This window comes from Notamacropus eugenii, chromosome 5, assembly GCF_028372415.1.
Source record: "Notamacropus eugenii isolate mMacEug1 chromosome 5, mMacEug1.pri_v2, whole genome shotgun sequence".
Taxonomy (NCBI): Eukaryota; Metazoa; Chordata; class Mammalia; order Diprotodontia; family Macropodidae; genus Notamacropus; species Notamacropus eugenii.
Genome location: NC_092876.1, coordinates 421833495 through 421861273, shown reverse-complemented (window position 1 = coordinate 421861273; position 27779 = coordinate 421833495). Strand labels below are relative to the sequence as shown.

Below are 27779 nucleotides of genomic sequence, written 5' to 3'. Positions count from 1 at the left end.
ACACACATAGAGACAGAGTGCACAGAGTGAATTGAAGAGGATGGGATCATATCTTAAAAAAAAAATGAAATCAAGCAGTGAGAGAGAAAGATATTGGGAGGAGAAAGGGAGAATTGAATGGGGCAAATTATCTCTCATAAAAGAGGCAAGCAAAAGACTCATTAGTGGAGGGATAAAGAGGGGAGGTGTGAGAAAAACATGAAGTCTACTCTCATCACATTCCACTAAAGGAAAGAATAAAATGCCTACTCATTTTGGTATGAAAACCTATCTTACAATACAGGAAAGTGGAGGATAAGGGGATAAGCAGAGTGGGGGGGGATGATAGAAGGGAGGGCATGGGGAGGAGAGTGCAATTTGAGGTCAACACTCATGGGGAGGGATAGGATCAAAAGAGAATAGAAGTAATGGGGGACAGGATAGGATGGAGGGAAATATAGTTAGTCCTATACAACACAACTATTATGGAAGTCATTTGCAAAACTACACAGATTTGGCCTATATTGAATTGCTTGCCTTCCAAAGGGAAGGGGTGGAGAGGGAGGGAGCTAAAGAAGTTGGAACTCAAAGTGTTAGGATCAACTGTAATGTTCTTACCACTAGGAAATAAGAAATACAGGTAAAGGGGTATAGAAAGCTATCTGGCCCTACAGGACAAAAGAGAAGACAGAGACAAGGGCAGAGAGGGATGATAGAAGAGAGAGCAGATTGGTCATAGGGGCAATTAGAATGCTTGGCGTTTGGGGGGGGAGGGGAGAAAAGGGGAAAAATTTGTAAGCCAAAATTTTGTGAAAATGAATGTTAAAAGCTAAATAAAAAGAAAAAAAAAAAAGGCAGGATTTTAACTGGAACTTAAAGAAAGCCAAGGAGATCAGTAGGACAGAGAGTATTTTAGGCTTGGAAAACAGTCAGAAAAAATGCCTGGAGCCAAGAGATGGAGTAGGTTATTCATGGAATAGCCAGGAGGCTGGGGTCATTGTGATAAGACCGGAGAGATAAGAAGGGGTCAGGTGGTAAAGAGCTTTAAAAGCTAGAGATTTTTATAAATGACCTTGGAGGTTGTAGGGAGTCACTGGAACATACTGAGTAGGGAGGTGACATGGGCAGACTAGTGCTTCAGAAGAATCACTTTGGCAGCTGAGTGAAAACTGGAGTAGGGACACTTGAAACAGCCAAGGAAAGTAACTAGAAGAAGGCTATTCCAATAATCCTACCTTACTGTCCCCTTGTTGGTGACTTCACTATATTTAGCCATGCCCAGCTTCAAGCATGCTCTTTTACACCCTTAACATCTGTCTACCCTACCCCCCAGCTCCACCACTTGCTCTGGGAATGTAATCAAGCCTACACTAATATTTCTTCTGGAAAGGTTTGTCAATTAAATGCCCTAACGTTCCACTTACCAGCTCTGTGACTTCCTAGCCTCATGTGTTGCACCTCTGCTATTATGTTAACTTCTAGAGAGTAGCTACTAATTTGCTTTTTACATTTGTATCCCCAGCACTTAGTACAAGGCCTGACCAATAAATAAAAGCTTTTTTCATTCATGTAAAAACAAAGGAGATTAATAAGAATAACATATTTTTAAAATTGTACAAACAAAAATAATAAACATACTACACATCTTTAACTTTCAGTAGGGATTGGCATAAAGTAAATATCTAATGCCCAAAATGCCTCAGGTACTGCTTCAGACTCCAGGCTACCATCTAGCTCATCTTCCTTCTCATCTTAAAACTTTCATTATTCCCTGGGGCCTTCACCCCTGAATGATTTCCCTATAGTCCCTTTCTCACATTGGTCAGGGGCCCAAGCTAGCCATCCTTCATTCCTCTCCCAGTTTGCCTTCTGACTCTCAGGACTTGGCCACCATGCCCCTGCATAGGTACTTCCCCCAACCTCAACATTTTGATTCTCTTTCATGTGTTACGTGCCTCCATTAGAATGTATTCTCCCACAGGACAGGAATTATCCTTTTTATTTTTTGCACACAGTAAATGTTTAATAAATGTTCACTGACTGATTTTCAGAATATACTCATCTAACCATTGGAATCCAAAGTACACACTTCAGTCTCCATTTCTATTATATTACCCTCAAGTTACCCCATTCACTTTCTTTACTGACCCATCAATTTAAGCAAGACATTTTTAAAACAAAAAGGCAATTAAATGCTTAATACTTTAAATTAGCTGGTTCATTATAACAGATTTTGAAAACTTGACTTTCTTTTCACATTACACTAAGAACTTGGAAAAAAAAAAAAACTCTCTCCCTCATGTAGCCTCTAATTCCTTCAAGAGGAACATAAAAAATACCTTCTCCATTCCATAGGTTCTCTTGGAAGCTGTTGGGATAGTGTTGGATAGACAGAAGCAAATAAATTTTGATCTCCAGCACCTACAAAGGTAACAGAGAAAAATCCAGTTATGGCATATCAAAATATAGAGAAAATATGGGCTCCAGGTTATCGAAACAACTTTTTTTTTTTTAAATGCAAGATTCAGTAAAATTGATATCACAAAAATACAACTCAGATTTGCTAAGGATTAATTATCTGATACCTTAATATCATCAATATTTAAATCTTACTTAAGAAGTAGTTGATCTGACAACTGACCTGTAAATAAAGGTTTTAAATATTTAATCATCTAAGATTTGTGCTAAGAAAGTATAGCCTTTTAGGCCAGTATTCTTCTAATGGAGACGGTGGTTTCTCCATGATGGAAATGTAGAGTAACAACTTCAAGGCGGTATTTCTAACTTTAAGACTATCAAAAAGGTCTCGAAGAAGGTCGGTTCTTTCACACCTAATAATGTGATTAACAGTGAAAAACTGACATCATTAGGTGGAAAGGTATGTATTAGTTTAAGTAGTTCATAAAATTGCTCTAGGATGCGTTTTAAAATGTCCGGAGAAAATCCAGCTTTTAAGAACCAGCTGCTCTAATCTGTGTAGAACCACAGTTCTTAGTTTAAAAAAAAAAAAATAATAAAGCAGTCACTACACTTAAAAAAAGCATTAAAAAAGAAGGGTGGGGAAGGTAAGGTAAGTTAGTTATTAAAGGAAATGGTTTCAATCTTTTTCTCAGCTTTTTGTTTCTTAACTATAAGTGAAAAGGGATCTGATGAAAGCTATCGGAATTGTCAGAATGTGCCTAAGCAAAAAGAATCAATCCCGAAAGAACTGGCTTCAAATTTCTAAACTGGTTAATTCATAACAAACTTCATACAGCAAAAGGACACCTGGATTAGGAGTCAAACCATCTAGGTTCGAATCATAGCTCTGCCACAACTACCACATTTAAATATGATTCCCATACTTAAAAAGGAAAGAAGGCTATACATAAGTATTCATAGTTTCATGTATAATTTTTTTTTGCTCTACTATATACATGTAAATTTTTGTTTTATTTGGTGTTTAAGTTCAGAATAAAGAATTAAAATATTAAAATAGCAACACAATATTTAAAAAATTCCAAGGCTAAAGATAGATTGTTCTTTTAAATCCAATATGGTAGAGTGGGAAAACTACTCAACTTGGAGCCAAAGGATACGAGCTCAAATTCTGGTTCTTCCTTCTACATTTGAGTTTGGGCAAGCTGCCCTCCCTGGACTTCAATTTCGTTATCTGGGCTACGTTATCATTACTGTCTCTTTTAACTCTGAAGTTACAATCTAAAAATATAACTTGATCAAAACAGATTATAGCTCTAGGCCCAAAAAGAAATTTGTAAGTCATCTAATCAAACCCCTTCATTTTACAGATAAGGAATAAGTGATTTTCCCAGAGTCACATAATAAATGGTAGGGTAAGGATTTAAACTATGGTCCCTTGACTTCAAATTCTGCACACTTTCCAAAGTACCACAATGGATTTGAAATACTAATTTATCTTTAGTCTTGGAATTATATTTAAATCAGACTGTAGAATAGCTAAATATTCACATATACTACTTCAATTTAAACCTACATTATATTTAACATTTAGGTTTCTGTTTGGAGGAGCTGAACTGCAAATGACTCTTGCCAAGTATAAACTGGGATTACAAAGGTATGTCTGGTAAACTAAAAACCAAAGTATTAACCTGCTGTTTAAAACTGTTCTGAATTCAAGAGGGAGGAGGGGCATTGGAAAATGTATGCAAGGTAAAAACAGAAGACAGCAATTAAATTCATTTTAAAATAAACTGCTACACCTGCTTCGACAGCCCTTACTCACAAAGCTATGGATACTTAAGAGCAATGCCTACAGCAAACAATTTAAAACAAACAAAACACCAAACTCTACGAAAAAGGAAAAAATTCAGCAAAATCAATTAACACAATGAAAAAAAATCTGTCAATTGCAATGTTCCACGTTTGTGGACCCTCACCTCTGCCAAAAAAAAAAATGATATAAGATATCTTCAGACATCTCTGGGATCAAGTGTGTTCTTTATAATGTTGTGCTGTTCACTGCATTTTTAAGAGAGAATATAATTCCAAGGAATTAAACTGTAAATCTGGAAACAGTTCGCTTTAACCTTCATAGCTGCAGAGACTGCTAGATCACAAAGATATCGTAAGAAAACCACGTTTCCTGAAAGAGGCTACGAACTAGATTAAAGACCAAGGAACTTTTTTCCTGAGAGGAACTGCTTGAGGTACAGAAAGCACCAAGGCTTTCCTGCCACGGCTGTGTTTCTGAGTCTCCAGATTTCGCCCTGATTCAGCGCCTTCTCACCCTGGAACATCTGCCATGCCAATCCTGTTCTTGCAAGGTGAGTTCTATCTGGGGCCAACAGCTGGAGGACAGGCCTTAAATGGCCAGGCATCATCCCCTTCTAGGCTTCACTTCTGATTCTGAACTTCACCACCATAGTACCACACAGACATCTGCATCCCTATTACTTAGCACAGTGACTGACAAATAGTACTTAATAAATGACTGGTGCCTGCCTGTCTACCTAAGAAATTTTCTTTTTACTGACAGTTAACTGTTGTCTTGCAAGAAAAGAATTCCTGAGAAGAAGCTTTAATTACCATGCTGCTAGAGGTGTTTCCAGGTATTTGCAGGGTTAAGAAGACACCGGTTGGAGCTGATGTTTCAGTGATCCTGGCTATACATCACTGAAATATTTAGATATCTTTGAATTGTTTGTTATGTTATTAATAAACTGTATCACTAGTTATCCTGATGCTTATTTAAGCTTATAAGAGAAGGGTTTGGACAAAAAGAGGTGAATAAAAGCTTAGGAGAAAACTAGATTTTTTGATTTATTAATTTAAACAACAGTGGGGTCTCAAAGTAAACTAACTAATTAATGAGAAAGACCATTAAACTTATGAGTAAATACCAGAATATAATATTTTATGGTCTTGGAAACTGGGATAAGAAATTATAAGATCAGTCAAACAGCAGCTTAAAAGGGATTGGTGTGATTATTTGTTACTTAGCGTAGTTCACCAAACAGACCACCAGTCAGATCCCACACAGGCTACAGGTGGGAGTCAATCAGTTGTTGCTAAAACCTGCTAAGGGCAATCAAAGGCTATGTTCTTGTATTTCTTTTGTTTACAATAAATAAACACAGCAGGAGCTCATAGCGTGTATATCTATCTATCTATAAATATAAAAATATGTTTATATCTTTTAATCAGTTGTGAAGTAGTAAAGATGCTGTTCTCTACAGAATATTGCTTGCAAAAAACTTGACTGTTCTCTAATAATGTTATCTGATAAATTCCATCAAGTTGGAAGGGCTTCACATAAAAAATGTTCTAAATCACTGAGAGAAAGTAAATTAAAGGAACTCTGATTAACCCACACTCATCAGATTAGAGAGGTTGACAAAAAAGGAAAATGACTAATGCTGGAAAGGAGGGGGGGGGGGGGGCGGGAAACAGGTACATTAATATTCTGTTGGTGGAGCTGTAAACTGGTCCAGTCATTTTGAAAAGCAATTTGGAACTATGCCAAAAAAGCTATTAAATTCTGCATACCCTTTAACTCAGTGATGTATTTACTAGGTCTATATTTCCAAAGAGATCAAAGAAAGAAGAAAAGGAACGTTATGCACAAAAATATTTATAGCAGCTCTTTCTCATGGTAAAGCTTTGGAAATTCAGAAGTGCCATGGGTGAAAAAGTTCTGGTAAATCACCATGATGGAATACTACTATGCTGTGCTAGATGACAAAGGAGAGTTTCAGAGAAAACTGGGAAGATCTGATATAGAGTAAGCTGGGATGAACTGATCCAGAGTGAGGTGAGTGGAACCAGGATAACGATAACAGAGTAACAACGACATCAGTTCTGATGAACACAATGACCAACCCCAATGCCAAAGGAGTCATGACACATTCACACAACTGCCTACCTCTTGATTGAGAGATGAAAGCCTCAGACATGGCCAATAGGAAGTTGTTTTGTTTGATTATACGTGTTTATAAGAGGGTCCCCCCCACTTCTTTTCCTAAACGGGGAGGAAAGAGTGAAGGGAAAAAAGGTAGCTTCATTTGAAAATAAAAGGGCAGCTAGGTGGTACAGTGCTGGCCCTGGAGTGAGGAGGAACTGAGTTCAAATTTGACTTCAGACGCTTGACAATTACTAGCTGTGTGACCCTGGGCAAGTCACTTTACCCCAATATCCTTGCTGAAAAAGAAAATAAAAAAATTTTTTAAGGAAAAAATGTTCAAAAGTTTCAAGGATGGTCCCAGCAACAGACTAAACCCATTTTTACATCACTAGTAGGCTAGTTATTTTGGAGATGAATTCTTTGGTCATGGCAATCCATGAAATAAATAAAAATATAAAAATACAGTCCTGTGTGGCTGTCTTCTACTTCTGCCACAACAGTGGAAGAGTAATTGGAAAGGGAACAAAATCACATGATTTTTAGATAATCTATAAACTTTAACTTGACTCTTGATATTCTAAAGGCAAGATCCTTTCCCAACATTCAATGAGTAGATATACTTATGCAGGAGCTGAATGAGATCAATCCTGACATTCTTGCTATAAATGAAACCAGGAGAAAGTGGTAAGTTGCAGCTAAATGGAAAGGTGGTTCATGAGCACCCTTGGAGAGGCAAAGAACAATAAATATCTTACATCCAAAGGCAATAAAAAACTATCTCAAAGGATTTGGTCATCTTGTATTGCAGTACTTAAAATTCATTATCTGAAAATAAGAATATCATGAACATAACTGCACCTTATTGTACCAACATCACTGGCAGAAGATAAAGTGGTAGAAATATTCTACAAAGAACACAATAAGATCTTCCAAATTAAATCAACATGAAGTTTGACACTCCATGTTTTTAATGCAAATGTGGGAACAGGTAAGGATCATGAAAAACCTCTTAGAAAGCACAGTTCAGGATGAACAAATGAAAAAGGTCAAAGATATATCCTAAACAGAAATCTTATACCTTTGCAACATGAATAATCTCAAAAAGGGTTTTTACAACTGTTCCCACCATCAAGAACAATGGACCCACCGAACTTAGATGTTGACATCGTATGGTCTTATTAGGGAATTAGAAATATCATGAAAAGCAACAAAGAGAAAAAGCAGCCAGGTCAGACCAAGCAAATATAAAAGAGATCTGAGCTTGAGGGAACAAAACTCTGATGGTGTTGAGTGTTTGAAAAAGGGAAAGATATCAAATGTGTGTGGGAAAAAACCTCAGACTTCATTAATACTGAACAAAGGTGCCTGAATATAATAAATTAGTGATTTACATTCCTACTTTGCCATCTACACAAAATCTTCACCAAATTTACCTACACAAGGCTTCAGAGCATCCTTCATAATAGTTTTTGCTCATAAGATCTTCACAATAACTATTAGAATCAGAAGTCTCATCACACATAACAATTTAATTAACAATAATCACTATAGTTTCCAAAAATAGCTTGAACCCATAAGCAACAAAAAAGTTTTTAAAAGGCTAAACAATAAAATGAGCAGACAAAACTTATATACTCATTTTAGAATTCACTCTAATTATAAAGGGGGCTATTAATATCAAAAGACGCAGTAAAATGGAGCTTTTGGAGTCTGTTAACCGTAAGTCGTGACTCCACAAGATATGGGTAGTAACTTGATTTATTACAAGAGAAAGGCACATGCAGGTTGGAAGTCATTATACTAAGGAAAGAATCTGAAATACAGCCAGAAACTTGAATATTTATGAGTCACAAAAAAGGAGGTGGTGGTCTCATCGGAGGAACGGGAGGTAATCCCCTCCCAAATGGGAATAGCATGAAGGAAGCAGTAAGGGAGGGAAGAAAGACTAGTTCCCTCCCGAAGGGGAAAAGAAAGGTGGACAAAGGGAGGAAGAGCACGAGTAAGAAGGAAGACAAAAACAGCATTATTTTTCCCTTGGAAACTGCTAGACTATGATTTAATGGTCTGCTTATCTACAAGGGTCTGCAAAAACTGCACAAACAGTTTATTATTCCGGTGGAGACTGACTGGCAGCTGTCTAGTAGCTGCATCAATTTGTAAGGGTACACTAGTAAGTTATGTCATCTGAGAGGAGGGTAGGGAGGCTTTATTCTTGACATGGCTTTAGTGTTTCTAGAAAATATGACAACTCAAGGAGACAAGTTCAGGGGGCCCCCTCCACAAGCTGAGTTTAATTTAGATATATAAACAAAAGGGAACAACCTGCTTAGAACTAAGGTATCTTTGTGTTTTTTTTAAACAAAGGTCAATTTATACTCCATTTATTTTAACCAACAGAAAACTACTGTTTTTCTATTGTGGGTTGGAGGAGAGTAAGGTAAGAAAGGAAATAAGCTACTTGGTGATTGATTCTCTGGTCATTATTAGAATTATCAGGACCCTTTTAAACAATGCTAACTTTAGTTGAATAAATTTGAGAAGTCATGTCAATCATTTATATTTAGTCAACAAGTAATCCTGTTTTTTAAATCTGCTTAAAGACTAAAAAGCATATTATTTACAAAGTCATTAGTAACTTAAATAACTATAAAAAATGGAAGACTATAAAAACCTCTCAGACTATAAAATTATTTCTATAGTAAATAAGATTGTGTCTCAAAAAAGATAACAGTTCACAGAGTACAACTAGGTGACACAGTAGATAGGAAACCGGTCCTGGCATCAAATGTGGCCTTGGACACGTACTAGATATGTAACACTGGGCAAGTTATTTAACTTCTGCTTGCTCCAGTTTCCTTATTTGTAAAATGAAGATAATATTAGCACCTACTTCACAGGGTTGCTATGAGGATCAAATCAGATAACAACTGTAAAGTGCTTCATACAGTGCCTGGCATATAGCAAGTGCTGTATCAGTGTTAGTCACCACCACCATCACCACCATTATCAATGGCACTTGAAATCTGCAAAGCAATTTTGCATACATCAAATGAGCTAATGTACATAAGGTGCTTTAGCAATATAGAAATGTGAATTATTACTTGTCAAACAGAAATAAAACTTTAACAAGCCTAATTTTACAAAGGAAGAGGTAGATTATAAATTGAATAATTTGTAGAAACAAATCTTAGTATTTAGTATCTTTAGCATTTAGTACATATTATATATATTTATTATATTTAGTATACCTTAGTATCTCTGACTCTAGAGACTCATTAATAATGATCGAATCCAACCAAAATAGGGGAGTGGATTTGGACAAACCCATTGAATTATGATCCTTGATATGCCAAAGATTTTTGTAGTACTTTGTATGTGCTCCACCAACTAAGACAAAAATTGAGTTCTCATAATTGTATATTTAAAAGTTACTCTATAACTACATCCTAAAATGAATTATAAATGCTAGATAGTAATACATAGCACACAATAAAGTGAAAATAAATAATAAGAGATAATAAAGAAATTATTTTAAAGTTTCACAAATGCCAAAGCCCTACAAAAATGATGAAGCAAGCCCTGGCTAGCCTGTCATGTGTTATCTCACTATTGAAAACCACTTAAGTGTTCATCTTTTTTCTTGAATTTTGAACCTCATCAAGTTTCCCATTTAAGAAAGGGGAAAATAGTAGGAAAAATACTACCATTATATTGATCCTAGAGTCCTCAACGGGTCCAGTTATCCTCTGTTTCTTTCATCATCCTGATCAGTTTGAGTTACTTTCAATCCATCATCCAATTTTCTCCTCCTTTCCTCCTCCCCAAACCCTCTTTTTAAAATTATTGGCTACTTTGTACCTTTATCAAGGTGATCTAACAGAAAGAACACTGGACTTGGCATCGGAAGTTCCTGTTCAAGTCTCTCAACCTCTTTGAGCCTTAAGTTTCCTCATCTGTAAAATGGAGATAAAAATATGTACACTTCTGTCCTTGCTGGGCTCCACAAACCTTAAAGTGCTGGAGAACAAAGTCAGTGTATGTGACATGCTTTACTGTACTATATAAGCATATGAATGATCATTATTAATCCCTATTTCATACATTATACCTAGTTATCATGCACCATGGGGACAATTCCGATGACAAGTCACTGCCTTCCAAGCAAACGAAAAATCCTGAGCACCAGTTCTCAGATCCTCCACCAGCTTTTCCCAACTTGCTTGACCAGTGTCATCTTTTACTATACCGTATCTCGAATCCTCCATTTGATTCTAACCCATCTTCTTTAATCTCTTCCATTTACACACCTCTCCTACCCATGAACCGGAGAGGTGACACACAACAATAGCGAGTGTTAGAGGACTCCAGTTCTGATCCTGGCTCTGCCATGTATTAGCTATGTGCCTTTAGATTAAGTCTCTTCAACTGAAATCTCAGCTCCCTCATCTACAAAATGACCTCTGAGCTCCCTTTTAGCTCTAAATTTATGATCCTATGAATCCTTCCTTCAGCCCCAAGACATGTAAAAATATCCAGCAATTCATATACTATTAACCAAATTACAATCCAACAGGCTTTTAAGTTTTAATACAAGCCCCATCTATTCTTTCCCCATTAATCTGTACAGAAACTAACTTCAATTTGCCTCAATGGCATATACTTGTTTGTACAGTTACTGTATCTCTCTCTCTCTGTACACACACACACACACACACACGCACGCACATGCATGCACACGCACACACACACCTATATATTAAGATGAGAGGTGAAATATTTTACCTCTCATCTTAATATATAGCTCTTTAAGAGTAATTTTGTTTAAATTCCTTCTATGATGGCTCATTCAATGACATGCAAACAATTTTTGGTTATAATTATTTCCAGTCTTCTCATCTATCCCTTAAAAGATTAACTTACAAAAGTCACAAAAAGGTACATGGTATTGCTTTTTTCTCTGTGGAGTCCAAGTTTGTGATCTCTTTTATTAAAAAAGTGAATGACAAGTATGTGTTTACAGAGCCTTCATTCCTTTATAGGTAAAATAACAGGGCTGGAACAGATGGTCTCTTGCGAAGTTCAATAAAGTCTTTGACCTGTCATATTTTGTACTCCACTGACACAGTCTTACAAAGTATCATCCTTAGGCAGGTGGCACATAGAATTTTTAGACAAATCTCAAGTCAACAAACATTTATTAAGTACCTACTATGTGCCCCCCCAAAGTAATACATAGCATTTTCATAGTTCTTTAAGGTCTGCAAAGAGCTTCACAAATATTATGCTATCCTCACAAACCCAGAGGGTAGGTGCTATTATTACCCTTATTTTACAGATGAGGGTCTGAGGCAGACAGAGGTTAAGTGAAATGGCTTGTCCAGGGTCACACAGCTATTAAGTTTCTGAGACTGAACTGAACTTACATCTACCTGACTCCAGGCCCAGTAATTCTATTCATTGTCCACCTAGCTAAAGGGCCAAAGGGATGAAGAATTTTTAGTCAAAAGCAGATGATTGCTGCAGGAATTCAGAGAAGAGTTCTAAAATGATCAAAGAAAGTTTTAGAAGAGACTAGACTTGAACTGGGCATTCAAAGAGGGATAAAAATTGAGCTAATGAAAAGGAAGATAGAGAATATCCCAGTTCACATAACGAACAATGATTACTGAGGATGAATGAACAAGATATTACATGAACAGTGACTAGACAAGCCTGGTTCAGCTACCTGCGCATCAGAGTATTGGAGAATAAAATTAGAAAGGTAGGTTGTTTATTTGAATTTTTAAAAGTTTTACTAATACCTTTTGTTCTTCAAACAATGGTCATTTTCCAATATGGTGAATCTCACCTATCCATCCCATCCATACATTTAAGGAAAAGATAGTGGACAAAAAGGTAGGGACTCACCCAAGCTCTCCCAAATTTCCATCCAAACAAATTTAAATAACATCTGAAAATGAATTCTGGAGCAGCAGGACCAACAAAAGGATAGGGTGACATAATTTTCCAGCCTAAAACAGCTTAGAAGGTTGGCAGAAAAGGTCTGATGCACTGCGGTGAGCGTGGGACACAGTCCCATGCAGGCTGAGCCCTGGCAAACCAGCAGCAGGCCTTGGGGGCAACTGAATCCGCAGCAGCAGCAGTTTCAGGAGCTCTTCAGTCCAGAGATGGTAAGGAGATTACAACTGGAGAGAAAGAGATTACAGGGATCCTTTGTTGGTACTGTGTACCAGACCCGGTTGTACTGCCCATATGTGGATCCAGGTCACAATCCCAAGGCAAGGAAGACTACTAGCACACCAGACCTTGCAGCTGCAGAGTAACGGGGAACCTCGTCACAGTTCCAGAGTGGAAAGAATGCTTGTAGTCTCTCAAAGACCAGAGAATAGGTCAAGAGAATAATTGGCAAACATACCTCTCCTTAGATCATAAGGACTTGGAAGAACTGAAAACTTATAAACCCTCTCCTCCCCCACCTGAACTAGCTCTGAAAACTGCTGCACAAAAAACCTGAAGCTCAGAACAGTGTCCTCTCTAGCCTAGCAGAAGAGCCCAATTTTAACATAAAAGTTCAAAATCAAGAAATAAGCTGGAAAAATGAGAAAACAACAACAAAAGAACTTGACCAAAGAGTTACTATGGTGACAGGAAAGATAAACAAACTCTAAAGAAGACAGTATGAAAACAGCTACATGCAAAGCCTCAAAAGAAAAATGTGAATTGGTCTCAGACCCCAAAAGAATTCCTGGAAGAGCTCAAAAAGAAGTTTAAAAATAAAATAAGCAAGGTAGAGGAACAAGCGGGGAAAAAAATGAGAGGGATGAAAGAAAATCATGAAAAAAGAGTCAACAGCTTGGTAAAAGAGGCACAAAAATCCACTTAAGAGAATTCCTTAAAAAGAAGAATGGGCTGCATGGAAAAAGATACACAAAATTTCACTTAAGAAAAGAGTTCCTTAAAATGTAGAAATGGCCAAATAAAAAAGGAGGTACAAAAGCTCACTGAAGAAAATAATTCCTGAAAGATTGGAAATGGGGGAGTGGAAGTTAATGATTCCATGAGAAAAGAAAACAATACAACAAAATCAAAAGAATGAAAAAAAACAGAAGTAAATGTTAAATATGTGATTGGCAAAACAACTGACCTGGCAAATAGATCCAGTAGAGATAATTTAGTAATTATTGGACTACCTGAAAGCTATAATAATAATAAAAAAAAGAGCCTAGATATCATCTTTCAAGAAATTATCAAGGAAAACTGCCTAGATGTTCTAGAACCAGAGGGTAAAATAGAAAGGAAGAAAAAATGAAAACCCAATAGAAGGGAGCTATCTCCAGAAGAACATGATGGAAACAACAATTAAAGTAAAGAAGATGACCATACTATCACAACAATTTCCAGAGTGGTTTAGAATAACAGTAAGAGATAAAGAAATGACTGGCACCTAAAAGGACAGAAATTAGATAGCTAAAAGAAGTATTCAACAATATAATCATGAGAATTGTCAAGTGCCTCCTCTGCTCAAGAAGCTTAAGTGGCTCCTCATTGCCTCTACCCTAAAATATGTTAAAACATGAAATAAAATATACTTAAGTATATACTAAAACCTACTTATGAGAACTTAAGTATTTGAAACCATTCATTGTCTGACTCCAACTATTTTCCTTCTCAAATATATTTAATTTTAGGTAAAACTGGCCTGTCTGCTCTTCTCAACATAACATTCCATCATCTGTCTCCATTTTTCAGCGGAGGCTGTTTCTATGCCTAGAACTGTCTATCTCCTCACCTTAAAGCATTCCTATTTCAAAACACTTTAGGTACCACCTCCTAAGGGAGTCCTTTCCTGATTCTTCCCAAAGACCCAAACTGTCATTAGCGACTTCTTCCCAAAATTACACTGGTGTTTATTGTTTACATAGTTTGTATGGATTCACCTGTGTGTTTGTCATTTCCCCTTGGTAGAACCTAAGTACCTTGAAGGCAAGTGGCTACTTCATTTTCATTTCTGTATACCCAAAATCTGACAGAGTATGTTACTTAATAAATTCTTGGTAAGTTGAATTAAATTAAAAAATCTCAATGAAGGAGCAGATTCTTGGAACACTCAAATAGCTTAGGAAGAATAAAAAATACAGATCCCCTTTCCTTCCCAAACCCTCCACCATTCTAAACTTTCTAAATGTTTTTTGAAGTCACCACCATCCTTTCAGTTGCCAAATAAGGTTTGCAACATTGGAATCATCTTTGGCTTCTCATTCCAAATATCCAAAGAGCTGCCAATTCTTGTAAATGCTTTGTCTACAACATCTCTTGCACTGGTTCTTTTCTCTGTACTCATAAAGTTAACACCCTAGAGTTCAAGCTCCTACCACCACTCACCAGTTTTTCTATATTATCCTCCTAACTGGTCTTCCTGACACATCATCTCTCTGCACTCTAACCCTGAATGTATGCTGCCTAAGTGATTTTTCTAAAGTGGAACCATATGATTCTCATGCTCAATAAACTTAAACTATTATGTATTACTTCCCTTCAAGCACTCTACACAATATAGCTAAAAGTATTTATTTGCTGTTTCTCACATAAATATTCCCTCTCCCACATCCATGTCTTTGCAAAGGCATTTTTTTATGTCAGAAAAGTACTCCTTGCCCAAACTCTGCCTCTTAAAATCCCTAAATTACTTTTAAAGCTCAGCTCAACTGTCTAACTGAGTTCTTTCCTGATCCCTTCAGTTACTAAGGCCTCTTTCTCAAGCCACTTTATTTTGTGTGTGTATGTGTGTGTGCGCACACACAACAGAATGTAGGCTCCCTCAAGAGAGGAACTGTTTCATTTTTGCTTTTGTAATCCCAGTTCCTGATATATAAAATGCATTATTCAAAAAGTACTTGTCAACTGATTGAAATGAAAGAAAGGGCTGGAATATTAAAATATTTCAAAAGTGCAAATTTGTTCCAATACAGTTGATATATTAGAAATTCTGATTATTCTGAGCATAATGCAACTTTTGAGTTCAGTTCTGAGTAATTTTGTCCATGACGAACAGCACATACAAAAAAAAAACCCACCTCAGAAAACTGCACCATTTCACAATCATTCACAAGCTGCCATCTTTCAACATGTGATATTTATTGTCTATCTTCTGGTACAATAGGAACTATCAGACAAGAAGAGCTGTTCTGAACCACCCCTTTCTGTCAAGGCCTCTAAACTCAAGCCTCAGAGTTGAGGCTCATATAGCCAAGGGTACAGGCTGAGCAGCAGCTGGAAGTTAGGATGTGGCTACTGTTTATTAGAGTATTTATGTATTTCTTAACAATTTAACATGTATAAAACCATCCTGCTACTTATTAGATTCCCACCTTTTTTGTGTGTGCCACAGACAAAGTTTTTTTTATGCCCCTAGTCCCATTCTCCCTACAAACTCTCGTTTTTATTGTGCAATTTTTCTTTAACGCAGTGTTTTGGAAATGCACATCATGCTATAGTAGAACTGACTTTACTGAAAAGCTAAGAAAAATTGGCCTGTACCCCAAATTACCTATCTTGTAAAACTGGATATACATAGTATATGTTAGGAAAAGCTGGCTCTTTAATGACTTAAGAAACTTTAATTTATTCTTGTTTAAAAATCCAGAAGTGGAAAAGATTTTTGGCATGGAAAGTGACTAAGCAGAAGAATCTTAAAACAAGCTGATCTAGAATTGGACGCAAGTAAGTAATAAAAGGTAGCTCACTGTTAACATGCAAGACACATAGTAAAAGGGTCACCGAAAGAAAAAAAAAATCAGAAACTCATATACCATATTACATGCAAAAAAAAGATAATCTAAATAGTTGGAAAGAATAACTAAAAAATCCAGCTATCAAATACACAAACTAAAAAAATGTAAATAGATAACCCCCAAAAATCATATATGAAGAAGATGTCATAAAAAATAGCTTAAGAGATTGCACACAAATCCAGTTCATCTTCATCATTTCCAAATAGCCAGAAATATGCAAAATAAACCATAACAAGTACATGAGGGAAGAAGGTAGGAGAAAACTATATTCCAATGAGGAAAGCCCCCATAGAAAACCTATCAAAAAGAGAAAGAAAATGAGCGTGCAAATATAAGTTCCTAATATACTAAAGAAGTGTTATGGAATAAGAGAATGGCAAGGGAAATATTCAGAAGAGAATAATTTTTCAATAACTACATTTAGTGTCCCAGAATGTAATGGCCACAGGAACCTCAACACTGGATGCAAAACCTAATTAGACTTCTTAATGAAAAATTCAAAAGATTATGGCTAAGAATGAAAGATAGAAGACATTAGGCAAAAAAGTGGACATTCTGAAGATCAAAAATGAAATGGAACTCAAAAATCCGATAACACAATAGAAGACAAAATCAAAATCATTAAAATTGTAAGAACAAATGATTTTCCTACAGTCAAATGAGCTGACCTAGAAAAAGATAGCTGGCATGAGCCATGGTCTTCCAGAAAAAGAAAATAAAACAATTCAGAGTACTATATTTTAGTAAATCAGGGAGAAAAAAGGGTTTAAGCTACCCAGACACATTGTTACTAAGAAAAGACCTCCCTCTATCAATGTAAATTAGCAATTACTCTGCAACTAATAACCTTAAAGTTGACTTGGGGAACTGAGAGGTTAAACCCATGTTTGCAAAACTCATATATATACGATATAGGATTTGAACACACACACCTTCCTGACTTAGAAGTGAGCTCTCTATCCACTACTCCATGCTGCTACATATCAATTATGCTCATTATAATTTGATAGAAATAGCCTTAATCCTGAAAGAAGCAAGGCATAGTAGACAGAGCTGGTTTATGTCCAGTGATGAAAAGCGCTTTCTTTCTTTACATAAAAAGAGTAATAGTTTATGTAAGTTCTCTATCTTTTAATATTAATTTCCAGACAGCTGACATAATTAGTCATTATTTTTTAATTATTTATCACTCTTCCCCATTATTATGGATAGAAAGGCAGATTATTTTTGTGGGTTAGAGGCAAGATGGTATGTTGTGGTGAGCTCAAAGTAAGGCAAGAATTAGGCTTAAATCCAGCTTTTTTCCCCTAGGATTGTTGCAAAATAATGTTCTGAGCAGGCAGCCATGATCTATTTCAAGTTAGGGAGGTTCTAAGGTTTCACCATTATGTATAACACTGGCTTGTGCATTTTGTACTAAGAAAAATACATCCATCTATATTTTTTGTTATTCTTACCATAAATGGGTGTTGTATTTTATCAAAAGCTTCCCCTCCGCCCCTGCATCTGGTAGGTCATCACACAGACATCATTCATATTACGGATTTATCATGTTTAATATTTTACTATTATTGAACCATTCCAGAATTTCTATATAAATCTAACTTAAGGAATAATTAGCTAGCCAAAAGAAAATGGAACTTGGTACATTTTACTTGGCACTGGAGGGAATAACTAGAAGCCATGCAATTTCAGTTTAGTATAAAGGAAAAATTAATCAACAATTATAACTTTTAGTGGAATGGGCTGCTTTCATACAGGCAGTAGACTTTACTTAAAAAATATTCAAGTAGAGGTTGGATAACCACTTCTTGGGGATGTTGCAAAAGGGAGCTGTGCTTTAAATAGAGCCTGGGCTATTTCCAACTTAGAAATCCTATGATTCTATTACATAAGATTATCTTCAACAGTTTTATACTAATCATGCCTGCTGTAACATTAGTAATGTCAAAATAAGATTCTTTTGGATTAAAAATTCCACACGAACACTCGTAAGTTTGACTTAACTATGCTAACACAATATAATAGGGTATAGAATGATAACTGGCAGATTCAGGTTAATTCCATACCTCGCCTACTTAACAATATTGATAAAATCATAGAAAGTCAAACCCAGGAAAGAAATTAGAGAGGAACTAGTCTAATGCCCTGCTCTTACAGAATAAGGAGAAAAAGACCCAGGCAGAGCTAGTCACTTGTCAAGGAAAATAGATGCTTAGAGCTTTCCATTATAACAAATAGAAAAAACACAAAAATTTGAAGCTCTACACTTCCATCTCTGTACCTGTCACTAATCTATCTCTCTGGACTTTTTTCCTTAAGGGAAAGACTGGAATTATAACATGACAGAACCTCAAGTTGTTCTTTTTTTAATGTGTTGAAAACTACTCGGAGAAGTTAGGAGTCCCTTCCACATCTGCTTCCAAGTTGATAGAAAAGAAAGCAAAATATAGTGAGAAAGGCATTGAACTATGTAAATCGAGAGACCTAATTCTAAAAGAATTTGGAGGAGAGATGCATTTCAGTTTGGACATGCCTTTTAGCACAGTGACCTGAACTATTACGTGGAATTTTTTCAAGGTCCTTGATACTAAGCTTACACACATGGCCTTAGACCTGGAGAGGCAACCCTAAGGAATTCTAACCTTTTCACATTGGATTGGCTTACATGATTAGGGTATTATCACCTTGAAAGTCAGGAAGGGTCTGGTGCTGATAAAAGGTGTAGAAAATGAGGGGCTGTAGAATAAGAAGGTGGAAGCCTGATATCAACAAGACAGAGGAAGGGGGGCATTAGCACACTGGGGCAATAACTAAGGAGAGGAAGATAAATAGTGCCAGTAGGGACTGAAGGGAAAGCAGATTAGAAGAGGAAATGATGAGGTCCTAACTTCACAATAAATCAAACAACTTTTACTCAACTACCTACTAGGCAGCAGTTCAGAAACAAAATTTAGGTGAGAGTGCTACTTCCTTCAAGTCATTTACATTTTGGTATAAGAGCCAACATGGATAACAGAAATATTTACAAAAAACAAAGTGCTAACAGATCTAAAGAGTGTAAAAGGGAAAGCTATTATCAAAGACAAGGGAATGAATAAGTTTCTTGGAAGAAGTGGCATTTGAGGTGGGCAGGTACTCAATAGGTAATAAGGAGGAAGAAACAATTTAAGCAAAGGCAAAGATAACCTGAGAGTATTTCAATTTGGCTATAGTATAAAATACAAGAAGGGAAGCACTATGAAATTAGCTAATAAAGATAGGATTGTGATAGACGGTAGAAAGCCTTGAATGCCTGACTCAAGTCTACCCATCTTCTAATAGTTTAGGACCAATACTGGAACAAAATGAGACAATGTCTAGTAGTTAACAAAAGAGGCTTACTTTACCATATGATCTATATTACAGAAAGGATACTCAACAAGTAATCAACTCTCACCTTGTCTTCACAAGGAAAAGCACCTGGGTAGCAGGGTACAGGGTGATTACTCATTTTGTCTTGGGATATATCTGAAGGGATCAGACAGATGTGCCTTTTTTGCCCTTAGATGAAAAAGTCATAGTAATATGGCCTGATGCCACTGGAAAGCAGGACTAACTGCTAAACAGGCAGGCCTCACATCTGTGGGCCAATCAATTCTCTGAGTTAGGAAAAGAACCAGTCTAACTTACATGGGGTTGGTAGAGAAGAGGGCAAATCAGGCATAACAGTTTGAACTTCATTTGCTACTTTCTGAACATGGGAATGGTATAACCATATCTATGCATAAGAAGAGATTATTTTTTACAGTGGTAAAAAAGATGGTTTGGAGGTAGGAGAAGGGAGGCAGGAAGCCCAGTGCTACTGCAATGGTCCCAAAGTATGATAAAGTTTTGTACTAGTGTGGTCAAAGTAGGAAGAGAGAAGGGTTGAATCTGAAAGACTGTGCAAAGTGTGGTAACTAAATGGATATGAAAGGTTAGGGAAAGAGATAAAGACACTCCCACGATAATGAATATGGGAGAACAGGTGCCACAGTTAGAAAGAGTGGAGTCAGAAGGAAGGGAAGATTAGATAGGAACTAGGTCTGGGACATGCTGATTTGGAAATGCCAGTGATCTTGTGATTTGCTGTCAAGGTAATGGAAGGTAGCATGTTTAGAGTAGGCAAGACATTTGATGTCAATTCAAAATATATTTATTAAAAATAGAATGTACCTTACCAAATGTCTTCTATGAGATGAGTATGGTCCTGATACACAAATCAAAGAGCAATAAAGCAAATTATAAACCAATACAACTAATTAATATTGGTACAAAAACAAAAAAACTCAAATAGCACATTATCAATATACAGAAATATATTCAAATATATTCAAAATATATTACTAGGAATAGGTTGGTTTAATACAAGAAGGCAGGGATAGTCACCTGGAGTTGAACTGCTGATAGTCCAATCTGGAAAACTACAAAACACTTGATAGCAAAAGCTGCCAAAATCCAGGAAAAAAGAGTTCAAGTGTCTGGTTTACATTAAGATCATGCTATAACTACTTAAAAAAGAGGAGAAATTTTGGAATATGATGTTTCAAAAGGCAAAAGAAAAAAGAGGTTGGAGCCAAGGATAAAAGGCTTAGAAATAAGAATAACTTAGCCTGAAAAACTGAGTATAATCCTAGATGGATTATAAAAAAGGGATTTTCAAGCATTCTTGATTAAAGACCCGAGCTAGGAAGAATCTTTGAAATGTAAATAACTAGAGAGAGACAAGCAAAAACTAGAAGAGTAGATACATTTGAACGATCTGAAGTGCTCATACTCTACCAGGGGGAAAAGAGATAGTTCTCTTCAGAATGAAGACAGAATCTCTTCAAGGATGGAGTTAAGATAAATGCAGAGCCTTCTACCTATTAGGAGAGAGTATGGACTACAGAAGAAGAATGAAGAAACTTGCTATACCTAACTGTACTTTTATTACAAGGCAAATTTTGTTTTTGTGAGGAAAATAGGAGAGAATAGAGCTAGACACAGAAAAAATAAGATTGTCAAATAAATATTTTTTTTTAAATAGCAATTTAGAAGGTGATGTAAAGACAATAGGATAGTATTGGTACCACTGTGTTAGATTAAGTATATACTTTTTTAAAAAGTCAAGCTATATGTAATGGATCCATTGTTTCCTTTTTTTTCCTTTTTTATAGTGAAAACATTTAATAATTGCTGAGATACTATTTGTAAAAAAGCCTACAAAGTGCCTAGCACATAGCAGGTACTTAAATAAATGCTTGTTCTCTTCCTTTTCTTTTATGTTAAATTTATGCAAAAAAAAAAGTGGGGAGAAAATTTAAAATTTAAACACATACACACAAATACAAGCTCTGGAGTCAAAGGACCCAACTTCAAATGCTGCCAAATTGCACTACAGAGGTAGGCCTCAGTTTCCACATCTACACAATGAAAAAGTTGTTTGGATCAGATGGTCTGAGGTCCCTTTCAGCTACAGATCTATGATCCTATGTATAAAAGACCAGTTTCTGTTCCATTAAGTGAATTTCTAATCCAATTACCATTTATAAAGCACCCACTACATGTCAGTTGTTGTGCTAACCACTAGGGGATACAACTAACAAAAAGGAAGTCTTTGACCTCAAGGATCTTACAATCTAAAGGGGCAGACAACACACAAAAGGAGGCAGGAAAGGGGTAGGGGAGCAGGGACACCGAGGGGTATCTTTTTTGGAGTTGAGACCAAACAGAGCAACAGATGAAAAGTGGAATGAGCAAAGTCCAGGAAGACACTGGGAGGAATTTGGTACTCTGCCCTCCAGTCCTCCAATCAGAGGGGAGAGGAGGCTGAGGGAGATGGTGTCAGTCAAGGCCTGAGATAGTAGCATGACAGTAAGATTAGAAGGGATGACCTTATTCTGAGGGTGGCATCTTTTTGAAGATGAAACCAGACAGAGCAGCACATGCAAAACAGAGTGTGGTGTAAATTGAATTGCAATCTTAAAATTTTTCTTTTTGAATACCAGGTTGGTTTACAATCTGTAGGATACAGATATTAGTGGAAAAATCACAAAATCACTGCAAAGTGTTAAGTAAAATCCATTGACAAAAATATCTTCAGTACTTAAAACATTTAAATTGATCTATAATTTCACTTATTCTGAAGAACTCATCAACATTTTGTATCATTCTCTTCTATATCCTCCCATAAGTTTACCATAAGGGTCCACTCACCATGCTGAAGGCCTTCTCCAATTTCTCCTTATATGGCTGTCTATCACCTCACCCACATGACCAACCTATTAGTTCCCCGATAGGATCTTTTATTCCTGTTGTAAGAATTCCTCACAGAGTCTATATTGTAACCTGTTCAAACCATGTGTTTCTCTATTGCTCTGTGTGGTCTTCATTTTTAATTTTTTATCAAAGCCTCTTCTATTCCTTGCCTCATTAAAATAGCAATGCTGGTATTTTAAAAGCTAGAATTCTGTTTTCATAGAAAACTTGGGTTCCATTAAAGGAGTTTTGCAATTTCCAAAGGCAATTCAGCCTACTCTCCTTTTGTTCAACACTTTTACTGTCAAGTTCAGAAGCACATATTAAGCACTTGCTAAATCCCAGGCATTATGCTAAGTACCTGAGATACAAAAAAAAAAAAAAAAAAGCCAAAAGACAGTCCTTGTCCTTAGGGAGCTCACAATCTAAAGGGGGAGGACAATAAGCAAATTAATATACACAAACTATCTAAAGAATAAATAGAAAATAATCAACAGAGGGAAGATATTAAAATTAAGTGATTAGCAAAGGCTTCCTGTAAAATGTGATGATCTGGTTGGGTCTTGAAGAAAGCCAGGAAAACTAGGAGGCAATGTGAGAAGATCATTCCAGGCATGAGGGACAGAGAAAATGCCCAGGGCTAGATAAAATGTCCTATCTGTGCAACAGCAAGGTGGCAAATGTCACCAAATTGGGGAGGGGTGGTGGTGGAAGGAAATCACGAAGGGGTAAAAAAAAGTGATATCATTAATCATATCAAAAGCAAAATCATCCATAATAATACGATCTCAATAGATGAAGAAAAGCAGAACATTCACTTATGCTACAGAAAAAAAAGAACCTACTAAGTAAAAGCATACAGAGATCTTCGCCTCCAGGCACCTCACCCCAACCCAGGTAGGAAATATACTTTTAACAAGTTAAGCAAACAGAAAGGATTAGTATAGTTTCCAGTGAATACAAACTATACGCTTTGAAACTAGGAATAAATGAAACTAATAACGATATATCAAGACTGCCCAGTAAGAAGCAAAGCCAAAGCTTATTAACACATCACCACCAACACCCTTATAAATTCAGAAAATCACAAATTAATGTAAAATTAGTTATAAAACAACACTAATTGCCTATAAGAAATAAAAGCCCACACTATTAATTTAAAAAATTTTTAAAAGGCAAAAAAGGATAAGCAACAAGTGTCACTTTTAGAAAGGACTACCATAATTCTTACAGAAATCTTTTTTTAGTGTTACAAAAAGCAAAATCAAAAGCAAACATCATATACATTGGAGACACACTAGGAGTTTCCCCGATATATACAGAAATAAAGCAAGGATGCCTTTTCCCCCTACTATTATTTGTTAAAGTTCCAGAAAGAATGCTCCAAACAATTAATAAGAGAAATACAAATCAAAACAATCCTGAATTTTCACCTTAGACCCTGCAGATCGGCAAAAATAACCCCCAAATGGCAAAAGTCAATGATTAGGGTGTTGTGGAAGGCTAGGCACATTAATGTGGTATAACTATTTTGAAAAACAATTTGGAAACATGCAAATCAAATGTCCATATCCTTTTAGAGATTCTATTATTATGCTTAATCCCCAAGGAAGCAACTGAGAGAGTTCTGACATACTCAAAAATAATTATAGTAGGATACTTTGGGACAACTAAAATAGAAACAAAGTAGATGCCCATCAATTGGACAGAACCTAACAATACCCCGGCTACAGATGAATGCTTCTGTGGTGGGACGACCTTTACATGGGAGGATACAAAAGAGGTGGGGGAGAAGTAGGGTGGATAGAGAGGAGGAGCTGATGCACTGGGATCGAGCAATAAGGGGAAGATGACTTTGGAGGTCTCAGAAAGGGAAGAGTCTACAGTGAAGTGGGTGAGGAGGGGGAAAAGATTGAAGGGGAGGGGGAAAGTAAAGAGGCAGGAGGGATTCCATTAACAACTGTTGTTATGAATGGAGAAGGGGAATGAAGGGAGATAAGGTCTGGAGGATATGGTTTTGAAAAGTCTATCTGTCCTGGACAAATAGAGGAGTGGAGGACCCGGAACCTGTGGAGGACCCGGAACCTCTGGGGACCGCTGGGAAGTAGAGGAGTGGCACAGCATGAAGATGAGATTTCCAGGCAAATGCAGAAAAAGAAAGGTCAACAAGAAAAGGTGCATGTGTAGATCAGTAGCAGCTGCATAATCAGGGATGTTATAGAAGAGGGGCCCTACCAAGGAGCAGTGCTAGGAGGCTCTATGAATAAAGAGGTGGGCCTGGAGTGAGGAAGATCAGAGTTCAACTCTGGCTTCAGACACTTACAAGCTATGTGACCACGGACAAGTAACTTAACTTCAGTTTCCTCATTTTTAAAATAGGGTAATAGCACCACCCTCCCAGGGCTGTAGCCCTTGGCATGGTACCTGGCATATAGCATTACATAAATTTTAGCTGTTATTAATAGGCATTGCTCCAAAAATGAGGCACAATGAGGGGAATCCATGAAGTGAAGCCCTACAAGACAGTAGCAAAAAGCACTTAGAATGGATACCTTGGAAGCCTTGAAAGCATGAAGAATACAGAGAAAAGAGAGACCAGATTACTACAGAAGACATCAATCAAAGAATGAGAGTACAGAGTAAACAGAAAAAGAAGATGGATAATAAAGAGAGTGAGAGAAACCCTTTTTGGAAAGGGATACACACACATAAAAATGAAATGAAAAAACTAAGGGAAGGGGAGGAAAGGGGAATATCAAACAAAAAGAGGGGATCAGGGGAGAGGTGAAAAGAGTCAGGGGGAAGACAGCCACCTTAAAAAAAAAAGATTAAAGTAGCTGAAGGAACATAATACCGTGTTTACAGTAGAAGGAACTTGAAACCAAAAAGCTGCTGCAGAGACAACATTAATGCATCTAGGATAAGCGAAGCAATCAAAAGGGAAAAAAATCTTTGTATCAAAATTCTCTAATAAGGGCTTGGTATCCAAGATATATAAACAATAAATAAATATATATGACTACTACCCATTGCTCAATAGATAAATGATCAAAAGATATGAACAAAGTGTTCTCAAAAGAAGAACTTCAAAGTATTTCCACCACAGGCAAAAAAAATGTTCCAAACAAGAGAAATGCAAATAAAAGTATTCCAAATGCTTCACCTAATACTCTGCAAATTGACAAAGATGACAAAGAATGGCAACACTCAATGTTGGAAGGGTTATGGAAGCACTGGTACACTAACACACTGCTGGTTAAAGTGTGAAACGTACAACCATTTTGGAAAGCAATTTGGAATTATGCAAACGCAGTAACTGAAATGTTCATATCCCTTGAACCAGAGGCTCCAATATTTCACTTATACCCATGGAAGTGGTGGGTAAGAAAAAAATGCCCATATACTCCAAAACATTTGTCCCCTGCCCTCAAGGAGTTTACATGCTAATGGGAGAAAACAACAAACTAAAGGAAGCTGAAAAGGAATGGGAGTGTGGGGAGGAATATCCGCAGAGAGGAAAGGTAGATGGTCTGAAGAGTAAGTGATAAGATCCAGAAAAGTGCACATGATGGGCCTGTATACTTTCCTTAAAATGGGGATCTGGGAGATATCAGCTTATCAGAAAAAGGGGCTGTACTTCTAGGGTTATGAGGCCAGTGAATTTTCAGGGTGAGGAAGCTTGTCACTCTGGGATTAGATGACTGTCAGCAGTAGTCCCTGATTTGCTTAGGGGAGGTCAGAACTACTGTCACTGCCTGGGGAGGTTGGGGTGGGGGCTGGGCAAGTTGAAAGGAGGTGTCAAAGATAAGGTGAGGAGTGACTTCCTGGCCTCTAGGGGCAGAGGTGAAATTGGGAGTAGGGGAGAAGGCAGAGGATGGAAGAGCCAGAACCACTGCTGCCATTTGAGGAGCTGAAGAGCCTCTGCCACAGCCACTAGCCTGTCAAGAACCAAGGAAGTAGTTTAGTGTAGTGGAGCTGGGCCCTGAACTTGGGAGTCAGAAAAGCAGGTTCAGATCCTACCTCACCTATTCTTCTAAGGGGCCTTCTAGCCCCAGTAGGATTATCATCTCTAAGCAGGTGACTCAGAGATTCATTTAGCCCTGAGTCCTCCATCACCAGTTGCCCACTGACATTTCACACTGGATCCCAAAGACATCTTAAATTCAACTTATCTAAAATTGAACACATTATCTACTCCTACCTTTTCCTGCAATTCTTTCCCTCTTTCAAACTTCAGTGTTTTTGTCAAAGCCATGTTTCTAGTCTCCCAAGTTCACAACCTTCACACTATCCTCAACTCTTCACTCTTTTGCCTCATATACCCCAATCAGTTGCCCAAACTTGCTATTTCTATCTCCAGAACACCTTTCAATGAAACCTCTCCACCAAGCTACTACCCTGCTTTAGGCTGCTTTTTTACCTCTTACCTAAATAACTGTAACTCCTAATTGGTCTCCCTGCCTCAACTTTCTCCCAACTCCAATCAATCCTTTACAATGTTGCAAAAGTAGTTTTCCTTAAGCTCAGATCTGACCATGTGACTCTCACACAAACAACTCATTGCTTTCAGGACAAAAATAAAAACTCCTATATAACTTTTAAAGCCCTATACCTGTCTCCAACATATCTTTCCAGCCTCCTTAAATAATATTCCCCACCTATACTCTGAAATTCAGTCACACTGGCCCTTCCCTTTGTTCCTCATTCAAGGCATTGCATTTCACACTTTTCTGTGCCTTTTCTCTGGCCGTGCCTCATCCCTGGAATTCACTCCCTCTTTATGACCACCTCAGTCCCTCTGTTCAAAATAAAGGATTATTTTCTGTATGAAGTCCTCCCTGATTTCCAACTCTTCCTAACTGCTCGAGTTCCTCCCTCCAAATTATCTTGTATGGATTTATATTTATTTGTTATCTTTATGCTGCACATATTTCTGTATGTACCTACTGTCACCTCCACTTGACCCCTCCTTTGTAGCCCCAAACACCAGAAAGAGTGAATTCATATGACAACGTATTTCTCATTTAGTCCTAGAAGTCCCCACCTCTACCAAGAGGAGGGAGGTATGTTTCCATAACATTTTTCTGGGACCATTACTGGTTTTTCAATTACTGTTTGTTTTAATGATTTTGTTTTACATTGTAGCCCTCTGTATGTTGTTCTTTTAATTCCATTTATTTCAGTCCTCATCAGTTTGTACAAATTTTCCCATGTTTCTCTGAATTTCTTGCACTGAACAATGATGTTCTATTATATACACATGGAATAAAAGTCCAAAGGTGAAACAAATCCTATTCACAAGGAGTTGATTTATTTTAATGGCAGACAAGTACATATTTTTCTTATGTATGTATATGTAACACTATATACATATCATAAATGTAAAG

The 27779-nt window shown here is 36.9% G+C and overlaps 1 protein-coding gene across 3 annotated transcripts in view; it reads right to left on the bottom strand.

Annotated features, from left to right (window-relative positions):
- Nucleotides 1–27779, bottom strand: part of TRAPPC10 (trafficking protein particle complex subunit 10) — a 106084-nt gene that overhangs the window by 74078 nt on the left and 4227 nt on the right. For 2 of the 3 annotated variants that reach the window (XM_072614998.1, XM_072614996.1), the window contains exon 2: nt 2319–2400. In XM_072614998.1, the coding sequence (XP_072471099.1) occupies nt 2319–2400 (82 nt within the window). Of the gene's footprint in view, nt 1–2318; nt 2401–10198; nt 11063–27779 lie in introns of those variants that run through there. The other variant, XM_072614997.1, reaches the window with a different exon arrangement.